The 20,038-nt window shown below is 41.1% G+C and overlaps 1 protein-coding gene across 1 annotated transcript in view; it reads right to left on the bottom strand.

Annotated features, from left to right (window-relative positions):
- Positions 1 to 4,325: 4,325 nt before the first annotated feature.
- itga7 (integrin, alpha 7) overlaps positions 4,326 to 20,038 on the bottom strand; it is a gene marked incomplete at its 5' end in the record, with an annotated part of 32,592 nt that continues 16,879 nt past the window's right edge. Inside the window, 20 exons of the mRNA XM_084543913.1 lie at positions 4,326 to 6,239; positions 9,142 to 9,267; positions 9,511 to 9,609; positions 10,055 to 10,168; positions 10,306 to 10,422; positions 10,688 to 10,903; positions 11,235 to 11,337; positions 11,617 to 11,694; positions 11,803 to 11,882; positions 12,065 to 12,139; positions 12,251 to 12,437; positions 12,734 to 12,849; positions 13,628 to 13,774; positions 13,992 to 14,161; positions 14,441 to 14,502; positions 14,616 to 14,711; positions 14,913 to 15,040; positions 15,130 to 15,218; positions 15,938 to 16,134; positions 16,578 to 16,785. Of these exons, the coding sequence (XP_084400039.1) occupies positions 6,084 to 6,239; positions 9,142 to 9,267; positions 9,511 to 9,609; positions 10,055 to 10,168; positions 10,306 to 10,422; positions 10,688 to 10,903; positions 11,235 to 11,337; positions 11,617 to 11,694; positions 11,803 to 11,882; positions 12,065 to 12,139; positions 12,251 to 12,437; positions 12,734 to 12,849; positions 13,628 to 13,774; positions 13,992 to 14,161; positions 14,441 to 14,502; positions 14,616 to 14,711; positions 14,913 to 15,040; positions 15,130 to 15,218; positions 15,938 to 16,134; positions 16,578 to 16,785 (2,564 nt within the window). The 3' untranslated portion in view covers positions 4,326 to 6,083. The remainder of the gene's footprint in view (positions 6,240 to 9,141; positions 9,268 to 9,510; positions 9,610 to 10,054; positions 10,169 to 10,305; positions 10,423 to 10,687; positions 10,904 to 11,234; positions 11,338 to 11,616; positions 11,695 to 11,802; positions 11,883 to 12,064; positions 12,140 to 12,250; positions 12,438 to 12,733; positions 12,850 to 13,627; positions 13,775 to 13,991; positions 14,162 to 14,440; positions 14,503 to 14,615; positions 14,712 to 14,912; positions 15,041 to 15,129; positions 15,219 to 15,937; positions 16,135 to 16,577; positions 16,786 to 20,038) is intronic.

The raw sequence follows: 20,038 nt of genomic DNA, 5'->3' as shown, positions 1-20,038 counted from the left end.
GGCCCTTAGGGTAGTGCAACACGACTCTCCCCAGTTATTAAACAGATAAATCCCTGCAAATGGACTCCGACCCACCAGTCCCCGTTGTCCGGAGGTTCGGACTGCATGTACAGACAGAAAACCATTTATTAATCACATCATCATCTGTCAATATGAAACAGATTAGAAGACGACATTATTGATCTTCAGCAGCAACATAAGTAACAAAAGAGACAGAAGGTGCCAAATAACTGCAAAGAAACTAAACGACATAAGAACGCGGGACACGTTTGTTGCAGATTTATTTTCTAAAATGTTTTGTTCCAAGTTTCTAAACCAGGAAATAAACCCATATCAACTTTAATCTCAAGTATCAAGTTTGTAAAGTGTTCTGCATCTTTAGGAGGATTGTTTTACAAGTGTAAGAAGACTCCAAGACAACATTTGTATATTTAAATTTCAGGGAACATGTACATGTTTTAAAATTCACATAAAATCATTAAAAATAAATCATGATGTCTCCAAAGGATTATTGGCATGAATGCAAAACTAAGTTCAGGTCAATAACAATATTACAGGTCATCAAAATCTTTGCTTACACAGTAGAAGGGAGATGCTGATCAAGAGATTTCAGAAGGAAGCTTCTCCCCGAGGACAAACTGTCCTTTAATGAAACACTCCACCTGTTAAATGTCAGCTTCCTTCATTTTGTTAATTTCAAACGAAGACAACTTTCAGCCTGATTAGTGAGACTGAGACGGGCATTATTAGCGCAGTATGGGTTCACTTTGTCTCTACGTCAGTGCGCGGTCGTGTGTGATGATGCGTAATAATTACGTAGTCACTTCCCCAATACCGACTGGATGCAACATCAACAGATTTGGCTCCTCAAAGTGCCTAATGGGTGACAATCCGCTTAAACACACAGTCTAACTGTCCCTGTTTAGCTGCCATGACAACCGGGATGACATCTGAAGGATTCAGAGGGGAATTAGTTTCCATTACTATAATAAGATCAGAAGCTCTTGGATTAGAGAAGAATCTAATCTGCTCTGTCTGAACAGAACAAATAAAACATGTATATTTTCTTCTGTTTTGTGTAAAATTGCTCAGTTTTGTCATCGAGATTATTACAGACATTAACAGTGGATAGAGCCACAGAAAAATCAATGTGGGTATATTAATATTATCAATAAGCCAAACCACTGTGTCATATGAGACAATGTATAGTAGCTTAGAATGCCTTGTACTGGTATTTAGTGATGTTTAACCTTAGACTTAGACTTAGACTTAGATAAACTTTATTCATCCACAAGGGAAATTGCTTGATCACATTAGCTTAGTTGTACATAAAAAACACTCTTAAGAACCTCAGATAAAAAAAGATTAAATAAAATAGAAATAAAAAATAAGTAAAATAAAATCTAGTAAGATAAAATAAAAATAGTATAAGCAAAAATTTAAAAATTGGCATATTAGCATATGGTACAAATGTACAAGAAATAGAGAAGGAAGAATATAAATTATATATACAGGGTAAGGTGTAAGGTGCAATAGTGTCCATTAACATTAATAACATGGAGTTATCTGTTACAGAAAGGTGAGTTGTTGTACAGCTGGACAGAGAATGGCATGAATGACATCCTGTAGTGTTCAGTGTGGGAGCGGAGCTGGATCAATCTGTTGGAGAATGAGCTCCGCTGCCCCTCTATAGTCTGGTGTAGTGGATGTGATGGATTGTCCATGATGGAGAGCAGTTTGTCCAGTGTCCTCCTGTCCCTCACTGAGACAAACGTCTCCAACTTACTACCAATCACATGACCAGCCTTTTGGATCAATTTGTCGATCCTACTTATGTCCTTTTTGCTGGTGCTGCTCCCCCATCAAACCACAGCAAAGTACAGGGCGCTCGCAACAACAGACTGGTAGAAAATCTCCAGCAACTTGCTGCATACGTTAAAAGATCTAAGCTTCCTCAGGAAGTAGAGTCTACTCAGTCCCTTCTTGTACACAGCATCACTGTTGTCCCTCAAGTCCAGTCTGCTGTTCATGTGGACTCCCAGGTACTTATAATGGTCCACTACTTCCACCTCCAGACCCTGGATGGCGATGGGCTCGACTGGTGTCTTCTTCTTCCTGAAGTCAATGACCAGCTCCTTGGTCTTGTCCACATGCAGGAGTAGGTGGTTTGTCTGGGACCACGCCACAAAGTCCACTCCACTTAGTTAGGAAAAACTTTAACTCTGCTGGTAAACCCCATATGAGCAGCCCACAGGTAGAGCCGGATGGTAAGTTAATATATTGTAATTTGGTGATATTGGATTTTTCGGAGGAAAATATTGAAACTCCCAATGGCCTCACCAACTCTGCATTTTGTACGTCAGGTCTTGTTCCATTTGAGGGGAGTAGTGTACATGTGGTAACATCTGCCATGTTTAGCTAGCTAATGACAAGATGACATAATTAAGGAAATGCAGAGGTGTTGTGAAAGGATGAGGATGTGGGGAATATTACTTGTATTTTTACTATATATGTATGTATATTTTACTATTTAATTTCTGAAAACTTTTACAATAACATCAGTTCTTATGGACTTGGAAATTACGTACTGAACATTCTCTGTTACAAGACTGTGAAAACCACAAGAGGAAACACGACGTATTTGAAGGCCATGGACAATGCCCCACTTCCTTGCATTGGATTAACTGAAGCTATTTTGGACTCAGAGTCTGCGCAGTATGGTCCGAGTGGTGTTGAATATATATACAGCGATCTGCTTTACTTCCACCAGTTACAAGTAAATGTTGGATTATTAACTGTACTTCTTTCTTTCTTTCTTTCTTTCTTTTTTCACATTTGAGGAGCTGTTCTGTGTGTAACGTGAACATGAAGCTTCATTCAGCACCTTAATCCATTCATTCATTCATCTTCTGTAACCGCTTGTTCTTTGAAGGGTCGCAGGGGGGCTGGAGCCTATCCCAGCTGGCACCTTAGTCCAACTGAAGTTAAAAAATCTCTAACAGTGAGTCATTTTTACGGTTGTTATATAATTTGAACAAATTACATACGGTGTAAGGTGTTAATTGGTGAGGTTCCAGCAGGTGTGGTTAGCCTAGCTTAGCATTAAGAGAAGAGAAAGAGAAAGAAACTGCTTCAGCTTGGATCAAAGGTAAAGAAAATATGTAAGAAAGTGGATGTTTTTATTTGGTGTGATTCAAAAATTGAGAGATAACATATAAGTGAGCTTTAGATGTGCTAGCACGTAATATTTGGAGAGGACCAGACTAGCTGTTATCATAACCCAGCTCAAGAGGCCACAACAACAGGAAGACACACCTGTATATCGATTAAAGAATACTTTATTTATTCACCAATCTAAGGCAAATTAATGCGCCATGAGTGAAAAGTATGTGTGTAAATGTTGTAGAGTGCAAGAGACATATGGATAACCTAAAAGAACAGAACCAAACTGGAATGTGAAGCCCTTGGGAAGCAGAGAGCAGAGAGAGGCTGATTAGGGAGGCAGGACCTACGTAACTATGGCACACTGGGCGCCACAGGTGCTCCAGATCAACCATACAACCATTCACACTCACACCTACGGGCAATTTAGAATCACCAGTTAACCTAACGAGCATGTCTTTGGACGGTGGACGATTCGAACCCGGAACCTTCTTGCTGTGAGGCATCAATGCTAACCACCACCCCACTGTGCTGCCCACCTGCAGCCTGTAGAACAGTCAAACAGAAACAGAGGTCACTTCCATTTCATACCCCAAGAGGACACCAGGGGCCATCACACTGTTTAGCCCCGTTTATTTCTTGAGTTTATTTAAATTAAGAGAGTATGTGAAATTTACAAGTTAACTCAGGAGAGACTGTAGGAATAAAGTACATATAAAAGGGTTCTCTCTTTGGTTTTCACAAAGATCAGAAGTGAACATTTTCAAAAGGCTCTATCAGTTGTGACATGTTTGCTGATGTTTTCAGAAATGACAGCAGTGACTTCATATAAATTACAATTTAGATGTATAACGTTTTTTTTTTTTTTGTAGTTTTACAACATGTATGAATAAAATACTAATCTTCCCAACAGCCTCATCAGTTAGTTATGTCTTGCCATTTACTTATGTAAAGTGACCTGTGCGTTAGCTTGGTAACTGTTAGATTCAATGTCTTCTAGACATGAATAATTGCCTAGCAGCAAAGGTTAGTGTTGTTGTCTGTTTTTCCTCAAATGTCATCCAACAACAATTCAATTTTAAACTTACATTACATTCAAACAGAAAGGACCAACTCATTTTTTTGTGTCTAATTATTATTAATTTAAACGTCTTTGTGTTCCACACAAACAGTTTTCAGAGTTTTGGCGTCACCTGCTGTTTTCTACGTGAACTCCAGGAACTCTCAGGAATTAATGGACGTTACACATGGATGTAAATCTTTTGAGAATGACACGACTGAAGCTGTCCGATGGGTTTATCTTGTTTCCTTTTATTTTATTTACAATGTTAAAACAGTGCAGCCAAACAAAAAATAAATAAAACCATGAAAAAAAAAAAGTGTGGGAACGTAGGAACAGCAACAGGACCTCCATGCAGCTAATATATGATTGTCCAGCAATACCTAAAAATCAAGCTGACTCTTCATGCTTTACAGCCACGTCATCGACCCAAATTAGATCCAAAAAAAGTTCGTCTGGTTCCGACTCATTCTGCTCTCATAGAAATCTTCTCCTCTCTCTTGGTGTCGCCTTAGCATTGGAGGGATGTTAACTTGTCCACCGGTGTCCAACAGATGTTTCAGGGCGGCGTGATCTAATTTGCAGTAGCCTCGAGTTTGTAATCAGTAGCTCACCATCTGCCACTTTTACAATAAGGCACTTGTACGCAATTAGAAATGTCAGTTCTGAAATTAACACACTCCAGGAACCTGACTGATAAGAGTGGAGGTCATTAGCAGGAACAGTGCCATAAGCAAGTTAATACAGTAACACTTTGAAAACTATAGTATGTATACAAAGGCCACAATGTCTCCTGGTGAAGTATCTTTACAATACATCTCAGTAAAAAAAAATATGGGGGTGTCACTTGAAAACCATGTGTAAAGAAATTCAGTCGCTCACAGTCGTATAGGTTTTAAATTCAGATATATAATATACACAGAGAATATGTCATTTCATGATTAGACAGGACAAATGTTTGCATCAGAAATGTCAATTCTTAATATATTTTAAATATTGCTTCGCTTCCTGATACATTTGGTTTTCATGCGACAACAGTGCTACGGCCACATCTGAGGCTATAACGTGTTTTTTTGTTCAAGTTCACTCAGGCAATTGACTAATGATGTACAGTACGTTTGACTCGACTGACATATTAGCAAAACAATTTAAATAAAAAAAAAAAGTAAAAAGATAGGGCTTGTTCGTTACCTTGAGTAAGGCGATATAAAAACACAGGTGAACTTATTTAATGGCTTATCCAGCACGCCCAGAAAACATTCACTGTTACGTACTGAAACCTTCCCAGTGTTAACCAACTAAAAGGAAAAACCCCAAACATTATTTATATATTTTATATATATATATGGAACTATATTTTTTTTCATTGCTCGTACAAGTCGTGATTCTTACAGTAGTTAAGGCAAAAAGTAGTCTTTGTCATGGGCAGTGGCTTTTTGTTAGCAACGATGTCCTCTATGTGTGTACTGTATGTCCATTCATGCATGTCTTTGATTTTCAGTCCTCCTTTGTTCTGTCAGTCAAACCGATGACAGACTATGAAGCGTGATCACTCCTTGTGTGGGCTGTGAAGCATATTGAGCAGCTAAACCGGTTCTAACATTGTCGTGGGCCTTCAGTATTTGCTGTAAAACCGTGATAGTCAGTAGACTATCTAAGGCCATCCGTCAGAAGGCTACAGACAACACAGATCCAGTCACAGTGTAATAGGCCGACGGTATGAAAGTACTGACGCAGCAAAGGGGGCACAAGTTCTCACGCGTTTGTGCACCTTTTTAGCCAGTTAGTTCCAATGCAAAGACAGAATGAGTGCCACATGTGGTGATTTGAAATGTTTCGGTCAGTCAGTGCTTAAAGCGAGTTACGAGGTCCCGTCGCTCCAGTGCGTGGCCCATTCCTTTTTATGGACACTTCCTGACTTCTCAGTCTGGAACTGTGGCCGGTCCTCGCGAGGAATCTTCACCGCGTTGTACTGAGGCAGTTTGTCTTTGTAGTGGGCCCGTCGGAAGAAGCCACACTGTCGATGCAGGACGGAAAGCAGACAGAAGAAGAAGAAAGGGAGGGATGGATGGAGGGCACAGAAAGGAAGGAAAAACAAAGAATTAATTGATGTCATATTTAGGAATATGATTGCATTTGAGTCTCTGTTGTTGATTATCATGCCTTATAAGAGAAGTAAACTAAGTTGTAAATTCAATGAAATGACTGTCTCCTAGTTGATCTCAGACAAATGTGTTCACCTGACTGCTTTCAATAACAATGACTTTTTAATAAAAAAGGCACATCCACGCAAAAAGCACATGCTCTGCGTTTCTAACTCCACATCAGTCTCAAGTGTCTGTGATTAACACACCTACACACTGAAGTGCCATTAACAAAATGTACACTCATTAAAATGAACAAAAACACCACATGATCCCAGTGATGGGTGCATTCTGGCACCTGGACAAGCCCGCTTTTAATGAGATGCAAGTCAAATAGGAGTGTTAATGAGAAACGTGCATGACAAGCACATCGTGATAAATGAATAGTCTTCATAGGCAGGTGCCAGAATGAACCAGTGCAGATGGTTAAGAGGCAACACAGCACAGCAGACATTTCAGAGCTCTGGAGGAGAGACGGCTGAATGGTGTTCAATATGCACAGATTAAACCGTTTTAAATTTACACCCCAAACCCCACATTTCTGCAGAAGGCAGAAGTCATTACAGTAGATTGCTTCATTGAAGTGAACAGTTGTTTAAAGACCTTGAAGCTATACCACGCAGGGTATGAATGAAAGCTATAAGCTTTAAGTACAATTAGCTGTTTACAGTCTGCGGCTGGAACCACAAGTGACCATTTACAAAAACCCCTTAACAGCTATTATTCAATCATAGCTTAGCAACTGTAACCAGGCTTTTCAGGCCCCCAACTCCCACATGGAAGCAGTTAATGAAGCTGAAGTACAAGCAATACTCTGCATGTCAAGAGTCAGATTTGTGGGATGCATTTAACGTTGACAGCGTTTGGTCCTGACTGTATGGGAAATTTTCCCGGATGCTATCAGAATTTAAGCTATCGAGTGAGGAACTGCATCCTGCTCTTTAGATTTGGGAAAGTTTACAACAACTAGGTACATCCTAAATCCTAAAAAATAACAAAAGATAACATTAGATCATTAATCCCCATTGCAGGACTAATAAAGGTTTTCTTTACTTTCATTTCTTTTTTTGCACAATTTTCTGCTGAAAAGTAGAAATTAGGAGTCAATTCTGGTCCAGCAGGCAGCTTATAAGTGTTTACGTGGAAGCTTTGCACAATCGATGAAAACAGGTTTCCATTGAGGAGCCCTCTTGTCCCCAGAAATGAAACCTTTGAGGAGAAGTTTGCATAATTTTTCTGGATTTTTCAATGTCACTTTAAGGTTTTCTAATAAGGTATTGTTCAGTTTTTAAAGGAAAAAACACATCAGACAAAAAATGTTATTTAGAGAATAGCATTTTTATATACATCTGCAATATGCCGGTCATCTTTAAGGGTACTGGAACACATATTATATATTTCACTGGGATATTTAGCTTTAGTGTCGTCTCTTTTTTTTAAGCTCTGTTTCATATACAGCCACTGAAGTCAGTGTTAACCTTATTAGCTACTGATAATTCTGCCAGCAAACATTAGTCTTTTAAAAGTAGATATTCAGCGACTTAAGTCTGCGAAGTTTAAAAATGAACTGTGCCATGGTTAACACTGCAAACCACACAGTTAAGTGATGTTCAAGGATGGAAAACTTGCCAAGCATAGATCTCCAAGGAGAGCAGGGCTTAGCCAAAGGTCAATTACCCTCCATCTCAGGTATTACTGATATGACATCTCCTCATATTTGTAATTGTTTGTGCCAAAAATGTGCTCACATCTCATGCAGTAATGAACACCACCGGCCTCAGAGCGGGTCGAGGAACAAAGCGAATGTGCGTGAGGATTTTTACCGCTAGGAGGGAGAGGAGGAGGAGAGAGCAGGCCAGAGGGAAATTTTTTTTTTTTTGTGTGTGTATTATAGTTCTGGCGCCTGCTTCTCCGCCTCCGAGGGTTGGACCCCCAAATGGGCACGGTAGTACTCCGTCTCATAGTGCTGGCGCCTCTCACTGCGTTTGAAGAACCCACACTGGGGCAACAGATCACAGCAGGGGAGAAGAGTGGATGAAACAGGAAGGGGATTTAGGAACAGACAGTCCCCAAATGGAAGAGACAAAACAAAAAGGAAAGAACAAACACAAGTACAAAAGAGGAAATATGAGAGTGAGCTGGAAGAAGTGAGATGATTACAGGACAGATCAGCAAAGTAGAAAGTAAAAGAGAAAATGCTTGCCATTACTTGAGTAATGACAAGTAAAGTGACAGGAATGATGTCAGTGACACCTTTAGGTGCTTCTCGTGTACAGGCTGCTGAAATAATGTACATTTACTTAAGTTTTACTTTACTTTTATGCTACATCACACCTTTACTCTACTTCAGTTGAGAGGGAGATGATGTATCTTCTAATCTGCCGCAATTATTATGCAATCATTGTTACTTTTAAAAAACTAATCATATAATTAGCTTTTAAAATATATTGATTTTGAATGACAAGTTGGCTCTTTGCACAATTACACAGTTACATTATACTGTAATGTAACACAAATCATAATTCAACAAATTATACATAATTAGTACTTTCAAGTAAACTTTTGGTGCTTTTCCCACCTCTGTTGACTTGGACAGAGAATCTGAATCTAAATTTGACTGTTTTCCAGCATTTAAATGGTCCACCATAAAGAACTGTTAATGATAAATAACTGTAATTTTACTAAAAACACAGAAATAAAGTAGAATACACAAACAAAAATGTCCATGCAGGATCCATGTTTTGCAAAATGAGAGCTGGGCCTTCTGTGTCTTACCTTCCAGAGTATGCAGACCAGTAGAGTCAGCAGCAGGATGCCTGCCAGGATGGCTATGGGGATGATCCACCACGGGATCCAGTACTGGTCAGCAAGACCAGGCTCAGGGTAAATCATCACAGGAACCTGAAGAGAAAGACGGGAGAGTGCACACTTTAAAGAAATACAGACGCTATTTATCTCTATTTATCACTGGATGTTGCTACATTAATTAGTCAGGCTCCTGTTGTGTCGTTGTTCAATTTTATTAACTGCTGTGAATACATTTCTGCCACTTTTCATAGCTTTCCGTATGATCCAAAACACTAACAGCTGCTCACTGGGAAGTGAAAGCAGTGTGATGTCTAGTAGTAAACAGATGCCGAGTACCTGGGCAGCAGCATCCTTGAGGACGAGGTGTTTGATGCTGGACTTCACAGTGATGTTTGCTCTGACCAGCAGCTCCAGAGCACTGACAGCTGGGAACTCCTGAGAGACAGAGGCGGACAAAGCGGCATACTTAAACCAACTCTTGCTCAAATTAATATTGCTCTTTGTTTTGTTAAGATAAGGCACAGCAAATATTGGCAATAGTCATGCTTTTATTTTAATTTACATATACGGCAACCATAAAAAACTATGAGACTTTTGCTGAAGCCTTTACATTATATAAAAATAATCTAGAGTCCATCTTTTACTGTTTTTATTATCATATTATATCATATTACACAACAGGGATGAAATATAAGACATTAAGTGGAAAAACTAAATCTATAGTCTAAAGCTTTCAATAAATACAACTCATTGTTTCGCTGAATGCTTAAAGAATAGACTAGTGAGAACTGAGATGAATGTGAGTGTCAGCAGCCACCGGACCGAGGCTCAGATGGAGAGTAACACAGAAAAAGGAAAAGATGACAGGGTTCATTTTTACCTCGATAAAACTGCCGTTCCACAGCCTGGCATGGATCTTGAGGACAGCCTGACCAGAGAAGCTGTGGAGGGGACACTGGAACAGCACACAGCGTGCCGACCCCAAGAGACAATCCTGGAGAACAAAAGTCCTAGTTTCTGCATCTGTATTTTAATAAACTGCCGTGGCTTGAGTGCATTTGCTGGGAATCAATTGACCACGGATTTACATTATTGTCCAGCACTTATCTCTCTCCTCATTCTCGTTCTTACCAATTTGAGCGACTTGCGTCTTTCTGAAGCTGCCACGGCTGGTGTGGTTCGTCCCACACTGCTCTTTGTCATCACTTGACCTTCATCCTCTGGGTGAGAGCGGCGTGTTCTTCCGGCCTGTTGAAAGTGATTCATTTATGCACATTTAAGAAAAAGCAAAGTTTGTGTGGACAAAACCGGTTTTGTTTTCAAAGTCCTAATCATTTAATAAGTTGACAGTAGTAGTAGACAGACAAGTATTAAGGAAGGATGAGCACTGTCACTCAGGTCCATCCTCGTAAAGTGTTGACGTGTGTGTCTTAGTCTAAAGGAGTTAATGAAAGGACTCTGACTTTGCTGTTGGAGCAAATTCTGTTTTCCAGAATTGAACTACTCCACCTACCCCCTGATTGGCAGGATGTTGGGGCTCCGGTGAGGAAGAGCTCAGTAGCTTCAGGGGATTCAAGCCTTCTGTGGGGGTGCAGCGTGTGTCTGGGTGGCCCTCAAACTTCAGGCTGGCAGGATAAAGGAGCCATTTCTCATTAGCCAGCTCGTAAGGCCACATGATGTTGAGGAAGGCAGAGCCGAACGTCTGGAGAGCTTGGCCGGGATTAGAAACCTGACAGAGAAAATATATATTCATATTATATTTATATTTCTTGGGTGAATTTTATTTTTGTAAAAACACAATAAATTCAGTGGAAAGAATACATGTTAATGTCTGATATGTCTGACAGACAGATTATATTTGAGATATTTATTTTCTTTCCCAGCAGAACATTTAATTGTCACGAGATGGTCAATGTTATTCGCTTCTCCAGTCATAATGTTGTGGCTGATCGGTGAAATCCTTTCGTTTTTAAGAATTGTTCAAACGCCACAATAACTCTGGCAAATAAAGCCGGTGTAGATACACATGAGCGCCCCAGGCATGCAAGATCTTTCCTCACCACAAACTCAAAATCCACAGGGCTGCCGATGTCCTCAAGGCTGGTCATGGCACTCTCCCCCCTCACTGTGCCACTGAAGAACAGCTGGTGAGGACGAGCAAGTCTACAGCGAAATAATAACATCAGTGTGTCAGACAGCTGCATACACAAGACTGCAATGTGTTTACTGGGTAGCTGCGGCAAGTATGGCGGAAATCACTGCAACCCAAACCTAAAGCTGCTATGAAGCAATTCTGTTTTCACTTTTAAAGACTGGTGTTCATTTTGGTCTTAAAATCCTATAGTAGGCCTCAAACTCAGAACATCATTCAAACATAGGTATACTGTTAAATTCTTGAGGAGGAAATCAGCTTAAAAAGATGTGCATGAACTGTTCACTCACCCACTGACAGACAGAGGGAGCTCTATCACAACTTTAGCATAAGCTGTGACTGGGTCCAGGTCAGACTGCTCACTGATACTGAGGACAAAACAAACACAGATCAAGTAATTGTAGGGGGTTTGGTAAAAAAAAAGAAAATCACTGATCCTTGATGTTTTACTGTGAGAGAAGATTTGGAGGGCTTACGTCGTCAGTAAGAGGTCTGCGGTCAACTCAGTGGTCTCGATGGTAATGTTGGATGTGCTCAGGTTGATGGAGAATTTCAGCTGAGAGACAAACACACACATATTTGTCAGGAGATGTGTTAATTAATTGTTGAGGTATTTAACACTTTAACACAACAATTGCAGCAGGTTTCCTTTTAGTCAGGTTTTTCCTTTGTTTCATTATATGTCAATTCTGTAATTTCAGCATCTTATAAAGCCTATTCTGCACGGTTCTTCTTTACCTTAGTACCTCGCTTGACAGGGTTTCCCAGGTCACATTCGACTTGTGAGCCATTCTGATTGGCTTGACATCTCATCTACGGTCAGTCAGGAAAAAATATATGAGAGGAAAGAAATTGCGACGTCTAGAATAATGACAGGACGAAAATTACACTTGTAGACAGTGTTTTACTAAGCAGAGCTCAAACCTGTGGCGGGATCCTGGAGCCAGCGTACGACAGCGTATTCGGAAGTGAGATAAGCAGCTGAGCAGCGTGAGCATCATCGCCATCCTCCTCAGGGTACAGAGGGTCAGAGGGCATGTTGGTGACTGTGATCTCCAGCACCACCAGCCGCTGGTCAGACAGAGAAAACACCTGCAGGTTGTCCTCATCTCTGCACAGAAGACAGCGGAGATGGAAATGAAAACACATTTATCCATGACAATGTAGCATATCAACAGTTTTATTTTTTGTCTTCTTGGCAAATCGTATAAAAAGAGAGGTACCACTTTTTATATCAGTTATAACTAACTGGTATTTTTAGCTCCTGCTTGCACCAAAAGATCAGTTTAAGGGAGACTAAGAATCATCAGCAAAAACAGACTTTCTTCCCACAGCAAACACAAACTTTTGTTGGGGTGCATGTTGCTAGGCAACAGCTCGCACAAGTAGAACCGGGCAGGTACTAACTTTGGCAGAGGGATGAAGAGGTCGGAGGTCAGGGGTCGCGTTCCAAACTGGTAGCTCAGCTCCAGGTTGCTCTGGCAGATTTTGTCGCTGCCGCATCCTTCTCGCAGGAAGTTCACCTTCAGGAGTGAGAAGAGGCAAACTAGATTAGGGTGGCATGATAAATGTGTTCAAGTTTAACTGCATTTTGACCTGAAATTTGCAGGTTCCAGAAATTCACTGTTTCCAGTTTCTCATATTAATATCTTGTGGGGTTTTTTTCATCCTCTATGACAAGCAAATTAAATAACCTTGTGGTTGGACTGTTCATCAAATAAAACACAGGACAATGTGACCATCTTTTTTCACTATATTCCAACATCTTTGACTGATCCGTTACATGTGAAAAATTCTGTTTTGTTTTACATTTCTCGTGGTTATATTCTGTTCAAAAGTAGTTACTGACGAAAACAACAGTAAACTTACGTGCTGATGAGAAGATAGCAAAGATGAATCAGCGGAAAACATTTCAGTTAATCGTGCTTTATGAAGATGATTCTCTCTGCCGCAGGATGTTCCTTACTTAACAACAACCGTAAGGAAATGTTTTATATTTAACTTGCTCTGATGAGACTGGATTAATGCACTAATGGGTTCACGTGAATCCTTGACTTGTTTATTTTAATCCACGAGCAGTACTTTTCCTTACTTTTGTTACTTTCGTTACTTTTCGTTACTCTTTGTTACTTATGTTACTTTGCATTTCTTACGTCACTTTACGTCACTTTTGTTACTTTTCATTACTTTTCGTTATTTTTGGTTAATTACATCACTCTACGTTACTTGTCGCTACTTACGTTACTTTTCATTACTTGTGTTACTTTTCATTAAATACTCAGGTTTTGTTTTGTTACAGACCTCAGAATGCAGTGTGTTAGATGGGGAAATATTCAGTACAGGCGGCAGCTTCTCCAGCTTCTTGGCAGAGTGCCTGCGTGGGGGCACAGGCTTGATAGTGTGGGTTACCGCCAAAGAGATGGGACGCAGTTTGTCGCGGATATTCTCCTTTAGGACAGAAAATAAAAGACTCATGTTCAACAAGAGATTTGGTAACAGACTTGATGTGAACAAAAAAGCGTATTTCTGACTCCCATACGCCAAAATATGTAATGAAAAGGAAAACTATTTCATGTGATAAAAACGGCAGACAAAATCTCATTCATATTTTCCTACTTGATTAAAATAAAGAACCAAAACCAAACCCTGCCAATAAGTTACTGACATGCAGCTGGAAGACAGCGTTGGTGCACACAGGGTGACGCTGCTGATGCAGCTCCAGTTCCTCTGTCTGCGTATACTCTGGCTCCAGAGAACTGTGGCCTAGGAAGTTAACGCGGTGCGGGAGGCCCAGCTTCCTGCGCTCAGTGTCAGCTTCAAAGCGCACCACAAGGGCTTGATGAGAGAAAAAACAGGCAGGGAGAGAGAGACAGAAATGTCATGACACACACAGAGAGCACTTAAAAAGCCCACCAGGGGCCAAACATATAGAAACTCCTCATCTGAGGGAATACAGTATTACACGGCTGTGATTAAGTCATAATAAAGTTTACTGTTACAGATATGGTTACTTTCTCCTCTAAATAGCAATGACTACAGTCACTGTGGCGAGTGATATAAAGTCCCACGTTACAGGAGGATAAAAACAGTTCAGAAATCCGAGGTGTGACTTACTAATGTGTGGTGAGTAGTGCTCTGGGTGGGCTGTGAAAGTGAAGCAGGCCATGACCTGCACACTACAAAAAGAAAGTGGTGGAGAATAATATGTATATATATATATACATATCTTTAGAAACCTTAACAACTTTTTGTTTGCTAAATTATGTTTTTAAAATTGTGCAGTTCTTACCAGACTCCATCTCTTCCCTTGCAGTTGTTCTGCTCCAAATCAATGTATTGTGGGTCGATAGATACTTCCCTGATCACATGGATGACTGGACGAGACCTTGGGGACACAGAGAAACACAGAAAAGTGCGTCAATAGAGGAAATTATGACTTTATAACCACACTTTTTTAACATGTTATCATATACGTTGTTTCCTTTGTATATAGTTAGATGTGGAATTTAATCTTTTGCAGTTAAAACTAAATTTAGAGCTAAATAATGTATATGCAGATCTGATTTGGGTGTTTATAAAAACTCACCTGAAGAGAACCACTGAGTCATTTAAAGATCCCACCGCCAGATCTGGATAGTGATTGTTGTCAATATCCAGACCACCTGAGATGGAGTATCCAAAACGCCTCACATCAAAATCACGGCCGTCCAGCACCTAATGAGATAAACAGTACAGACACTGTCTCATCTTTCTTTCATTCAGTCATTTCCTTTTTTTAAAAAAACATGCAAAGTAAAACTTACCTGAGCAGGTTTTGTCTCAATACCAGAATTGGAGCCTCGGTAGATGAAAACTTTTCCATCTCCATCAAACGGTGCTCCCACAGCGATATCTGGTCAAATACAACAGACTTACATTTCTCAGTGTTCATTCTTTGTCAAACTGCAGTTGTTTAAAGCCCTCACCTGTCTACACATTCATCCCCTTTTTCATCCTGTGCCCTTGACCCCTTTTCACGCCAACCCCCTAAATCCTTTTGATCCCATCCCCTCGACCCCTTCTCATCCCTTTTCATCCCATCCCCTTGACCCCTGTTCATCCCATACCCTTCAACCCTTGTCATCCCTCGATCCATTTGTCTCACGACCTGTCTACCAATAAACTTACTTGCACCAATTCAGGTGTGGTTTTTCATTCATTCATTCATTCATCTTCTATACCCGCTTAGTCCTGTTAAGGGTCACGGGGGTCTGCTGGAGCCTATCCCAGCTGTCATCGGGCGAGAGGCGGGGTACACCCTGGACAGGTCGCCAGTCTATCGCAGGGCTAACACAGAGACAGACAACCATTCACACTCACATTCACACCTACGGCCAATTTAGAATCACCAGTTAACCTAATGAGCATGTCTTTGGATGGTGGGAGGAAGCCGGAGTACCCGGAGAGAACCCACGCAGACACAGGGAGAACATGCAAACTCCACACAGAAAGGCCCAGCCGGCCCATGGATTTGAACCGGTGACCTTCTTGCTGTGCCGCCCGGTATGGTTTTTGTTAGTGAATAAATAACTTTCTAAATGAATTAAATTTAAAAAAAAACATTGCTCGCACCTCCGTATCCATCTTGGTCCAGGTCTCCGATGCTGCTGACGGTCATTCCAAACATGGAGTCGTACGTTCCGTTGAGACGGATGGGCCGAGCCTGATCATCCCAGTGGCCGAAGGGGTTTAGGTAGACATACACAGCTCCGCCGATCTCTGCTTTACGGTCAAAAAAGTTTGGAGCTCCGACAATCAGGTCTGTCCAGCTAGGCACGAAAGCAGAGGCAAAGAATCGTCAAATTAAACAACAGTTAGAACATCTATTTTTTTTAAATCCATCTCTTCACATCCACAGTCACTGGTTGTGGTCAGATGTGACTAATTACATTCATTCATGTCCTGACTTTAGACAATTGTGCAGTACTTTACTTGAGAATATCCTTTTATGTTGCTTTACAGTACAATTTCAGCAGAATTTAATTCCTTAAGATAGATTTTGCAAGTAAAACATGATACACTGTCATAGATAAAACTACACAGATTTTGGGAACAAGCTAATTTAGCCACAACAATACAGCTTTATAAAAATATAAAACCAACGAGTACAAGTACAGACTTGTAACTGAATATTATTATAGGCCATAATCTTGACTGATACTGATCGCCGTGTATAGTTTTATGATGGACCTCTCATTCAGCCTTTCCTCACCCGTCGCTGTTGAGATCTGTGGTTGCTACTGAGTACCCAAACGAAGACGCCAGCTCCTCCCCCCAGAAGATGTGCTGCGGCACCAGTCGATAAACATTATCCTTCTTCAGGAGCACCACCGCACCTGTGTGATTGGCCCGAGGGGCTCCGGCAACAAATGTCAGCTCTCCCAGGCTCATTATCCCCATAGCCGAGTCCACAGAAAACCCTGGAAGAAGACGGCGGAGGAGAAAAGGGTCAGGGGTTAGTATTGACCATGGGGTTCAGAGGCTCGTTTCCTCTCAGTGCACCATGTTCTTCTCGTCTTCTTACTAATGAAATGTGTGCCTTAAGTGACTATTGATTTTGTGCCAAACTCATGATGGGTGCAAATGTCCTGTGTAGCATGTTTGCTTGTGTGTCTTCTTGGTAGAAGCAAAAAGGCCGATTGTGACTGTAACAGAAGGGGATGTATCGGCCCCCATCTAATGTCTCATGAGATTCATGATGCTGGTGAAGGCAGTATGTAAACATGGTGGGAGGACGTTAATCAGATTTATTGCCTTAAGCATCTCCTCCTTTGTGCGAATGTGCTGTGTGAATCAGCCTCTGTGTGTGTGTGTGTGTGTGTGTGAAGGAATGTGAGGATGTGCTGGCATGTAAATCAGGTGAGGCAAAGAAGCGGGTCAAGATTGGGTTTTGTACCAAGCTGTGAAAAATAACACATATCATACAAAAACATTTCATGTGAATGCAAGCAACCCCATGCATTTGCTTAGCTAGTTTAAAAAAAAAAAGCAGGCAGAGGGTGTGAAAAAGGAGGATAATCTACAGGGACATTTGTTAGTCCTGAGCAAACATGCAGAGGGAGACAAAACAAAAACGAACAGTGAGGAGCTCCAGGGTGGCAGGTGTGGAATGCAACATCGCAGCGCCTATAAAACCGACGGATGGAGGCGAGGTGATACTTTTTCCACAGTGGGTGGCTTTTAAGACACAGGCTTGTAACAAGGTCGACACTATAAAGCTAAACATGGAATAGAAGCTTAATGGAGGAAAAGGGTTTTAAAGGAGATGGGGAGGCTAAAAAAAAAAAAAGGTGGGGCCAACAGCACTGATAAACTGCATGGTTTCACTTCATTATATAGGCCAAACTAATTCTTTGTAAAGAGTGGATCATGTTTCAAATGATTTTCTTTCGTGTCATGAAGCCTCTATTAAACCTAGCTTTGTCCCTTAAGCCTAAACATGACGGCAGAGGAACTGATACAGGCGTGAGGGAGATAGAAATTGTGTTTTTTTTTTCCCCTTCAAAACATTTCTCCTTAAAATCAACGGATGTCTTTATGGTTTATATGTGGAAACATTATAGGAAACAGTTGAAATCATGTGCCATTACTACAACAGTCTCCGTCGTTTTAGTTGGCATGCATAGGTGTGGCACGTCATCTGGTCGGGATCAATGGAAGCATGTGAGTTATAAATGAAGGCGCAGAGGTCATGTTGGAATTAGTGTTGTCAAGGAGACGGCTCAATATGGTGAGTAAGGGGGTAAAGCAGGGTCGGAGGAATGTGAATAGAGAGATTTAAAGCGGATCCACACACAGATCCCACACCATGGGTCAGTATCGGCAGACTCCACATACCGGGAGATTCACAACAAGGCACCACACATCACTTTCTTAAAAAAAAAAAAAAAAAAAAAAAAAAAAAAGGATATCTTTCCAACATGTCTGTTTATACGACTGCAGCTGCAAGAGCGGTAATGTCAATCTGTCTGCACCACTTTTGATGGATTTGAGATTTGAGACTCACAACTTTGGTTATTTATTTGTTATATAGAGCCATTTTGTAGTCACAATGTAAAACTGTAAAATAACTAATCTCAGCTTTGAACACTGACTGACACATGACGCAAACAGAGAATTAGCCAAACATTTAGGTTGACAGTACATATATATATATATATATATTTTTTTTTTTTTTTTTTAAATTAGTGAGCAGTGACAGCAAGAAGAGCTAGCACCGTCCATACACTACAAGTATTTTTATGTTCTACTTGTTTCACATTTGGGGCTGGAAGAATACCAGAGGGATTCCTTGGCAACCAGAGCCTGCAAACTTCACTAGAGACCAACTGTTAGCACTGTCACTGTGAACATGTTAGCATGCTAATGTTAGCTCTTAATACAGCCTCACAGAACAGTAGGATACTCTGTACAGCTTTGGCTGTTAGTTAAACTTTAATTTAGTGACACTGCAACAATCAAGAGGAAAACCACCACCGACATACCCTGGAAGGTTTCATCCGGACAGACACATGCAAACTGACAAATGGCCTCGACACAGTAGAGACAACAGAGATCTAGACAGAACAGACAAACAGCCTCCTGCTACCCAAAGAGACAACCATCTATTGAGCAACTAGTTGAAGGTAAATAACATAAAAGCTAAATTAATTAAATGAAATCACCCAAGTTTTAGAATAAATTTGCAGTTTGGGATGGCTGTCTCTTTATTAGAGCTAAGACACGGTCCGGCGTAGTACATAGATTACACACTACAATCTATATATGTAGACAGGAGGTAGAATTAGCAAAAAGGATTAAGACAAAGACGGTGAAGAGAAAGAAAAAGGGACTACGTTTACTACAATCCCAGTCCGGTCCGAACGACAACACTGCAAGCCTACAAACCTAAGTAGCTATTATGAGCTACATCCTCAAACGGTGTGGGACGGTTGGAGGGCTCCAGAGTTTTGTACAGCAGTGCATCTTCAGTGGGGCTAGCCATGAACAAGAGCCCTATGGCCCAAAATAGGAAAAGACAGAAAGAGACAGAAAGAGGGAGTGTGGGAGGGGTGTGATGGGGTGGTGAAATGGTGAGGGGAAGAGAAGAGTGAGAAGACAGAAAAAAAAGGGGGAAGAGGGAGGTGCAGGTGAGACGGGCTGTGATTGATTGGTGCTTTGTTTTTGTGGCGCTGCAGTGGTTTATCCTTCAAAACCACTACCTGGCGGAGAGACGACATTTCGGGCTCAGACTGTACCCTGGCACTGTTCACCGCCCACTTCCATTTTGACATGTTTTCCTGTTCTTCTGTTTTTAGACAGTGGCGGTGGCTGGAATGAGGATTACGTCATTGGAGAGTACAGTATTTTCCTTGTTTGCCCAAGAAAGGCAGTCAGCACTGGCATCATAAGAATTCGTGTCAGGCCGCATGTCCACCCACAATGAGAAAGTGTTCAAAAAATGAGGTGGAGTCATATGGAGGATTTTATGAGTCATACATAGACAGAAATAATCTCAGGGGCTGACAAGGACACTAAAACAAGTCTTCCGTCAACAGGTCGGAGCAGTTTATCAGTTGCTACTGTTGTTGGAGTTAAAGTCAGCCCTGTTGGGGTACAGCCTGAGCCCTGGTGTCGTCCTCCTCCAGCCCTCTCTTTCTCTCCTGTGCACAGGCAGCAGTGAGCAGGGAGGGC

This window comes from Chelon labrosus (genome assembly GCF_963514085.1).
Source record: "Chelon labrosus genome assembly, chromosome: 4".
Taxonomy (NCBI): domain Eukaryota; kingdom Metazoa; phylum Chordata; class Actinopteri; order Mugiliformes; family Mugilidae; genus Chelon; species Chelon labrosus.
The sequence above is the reverse complement of the archived record's forward strand: the minus strand, read 5'-3'. Positions and strand labels throughout refer to the sequence as shown.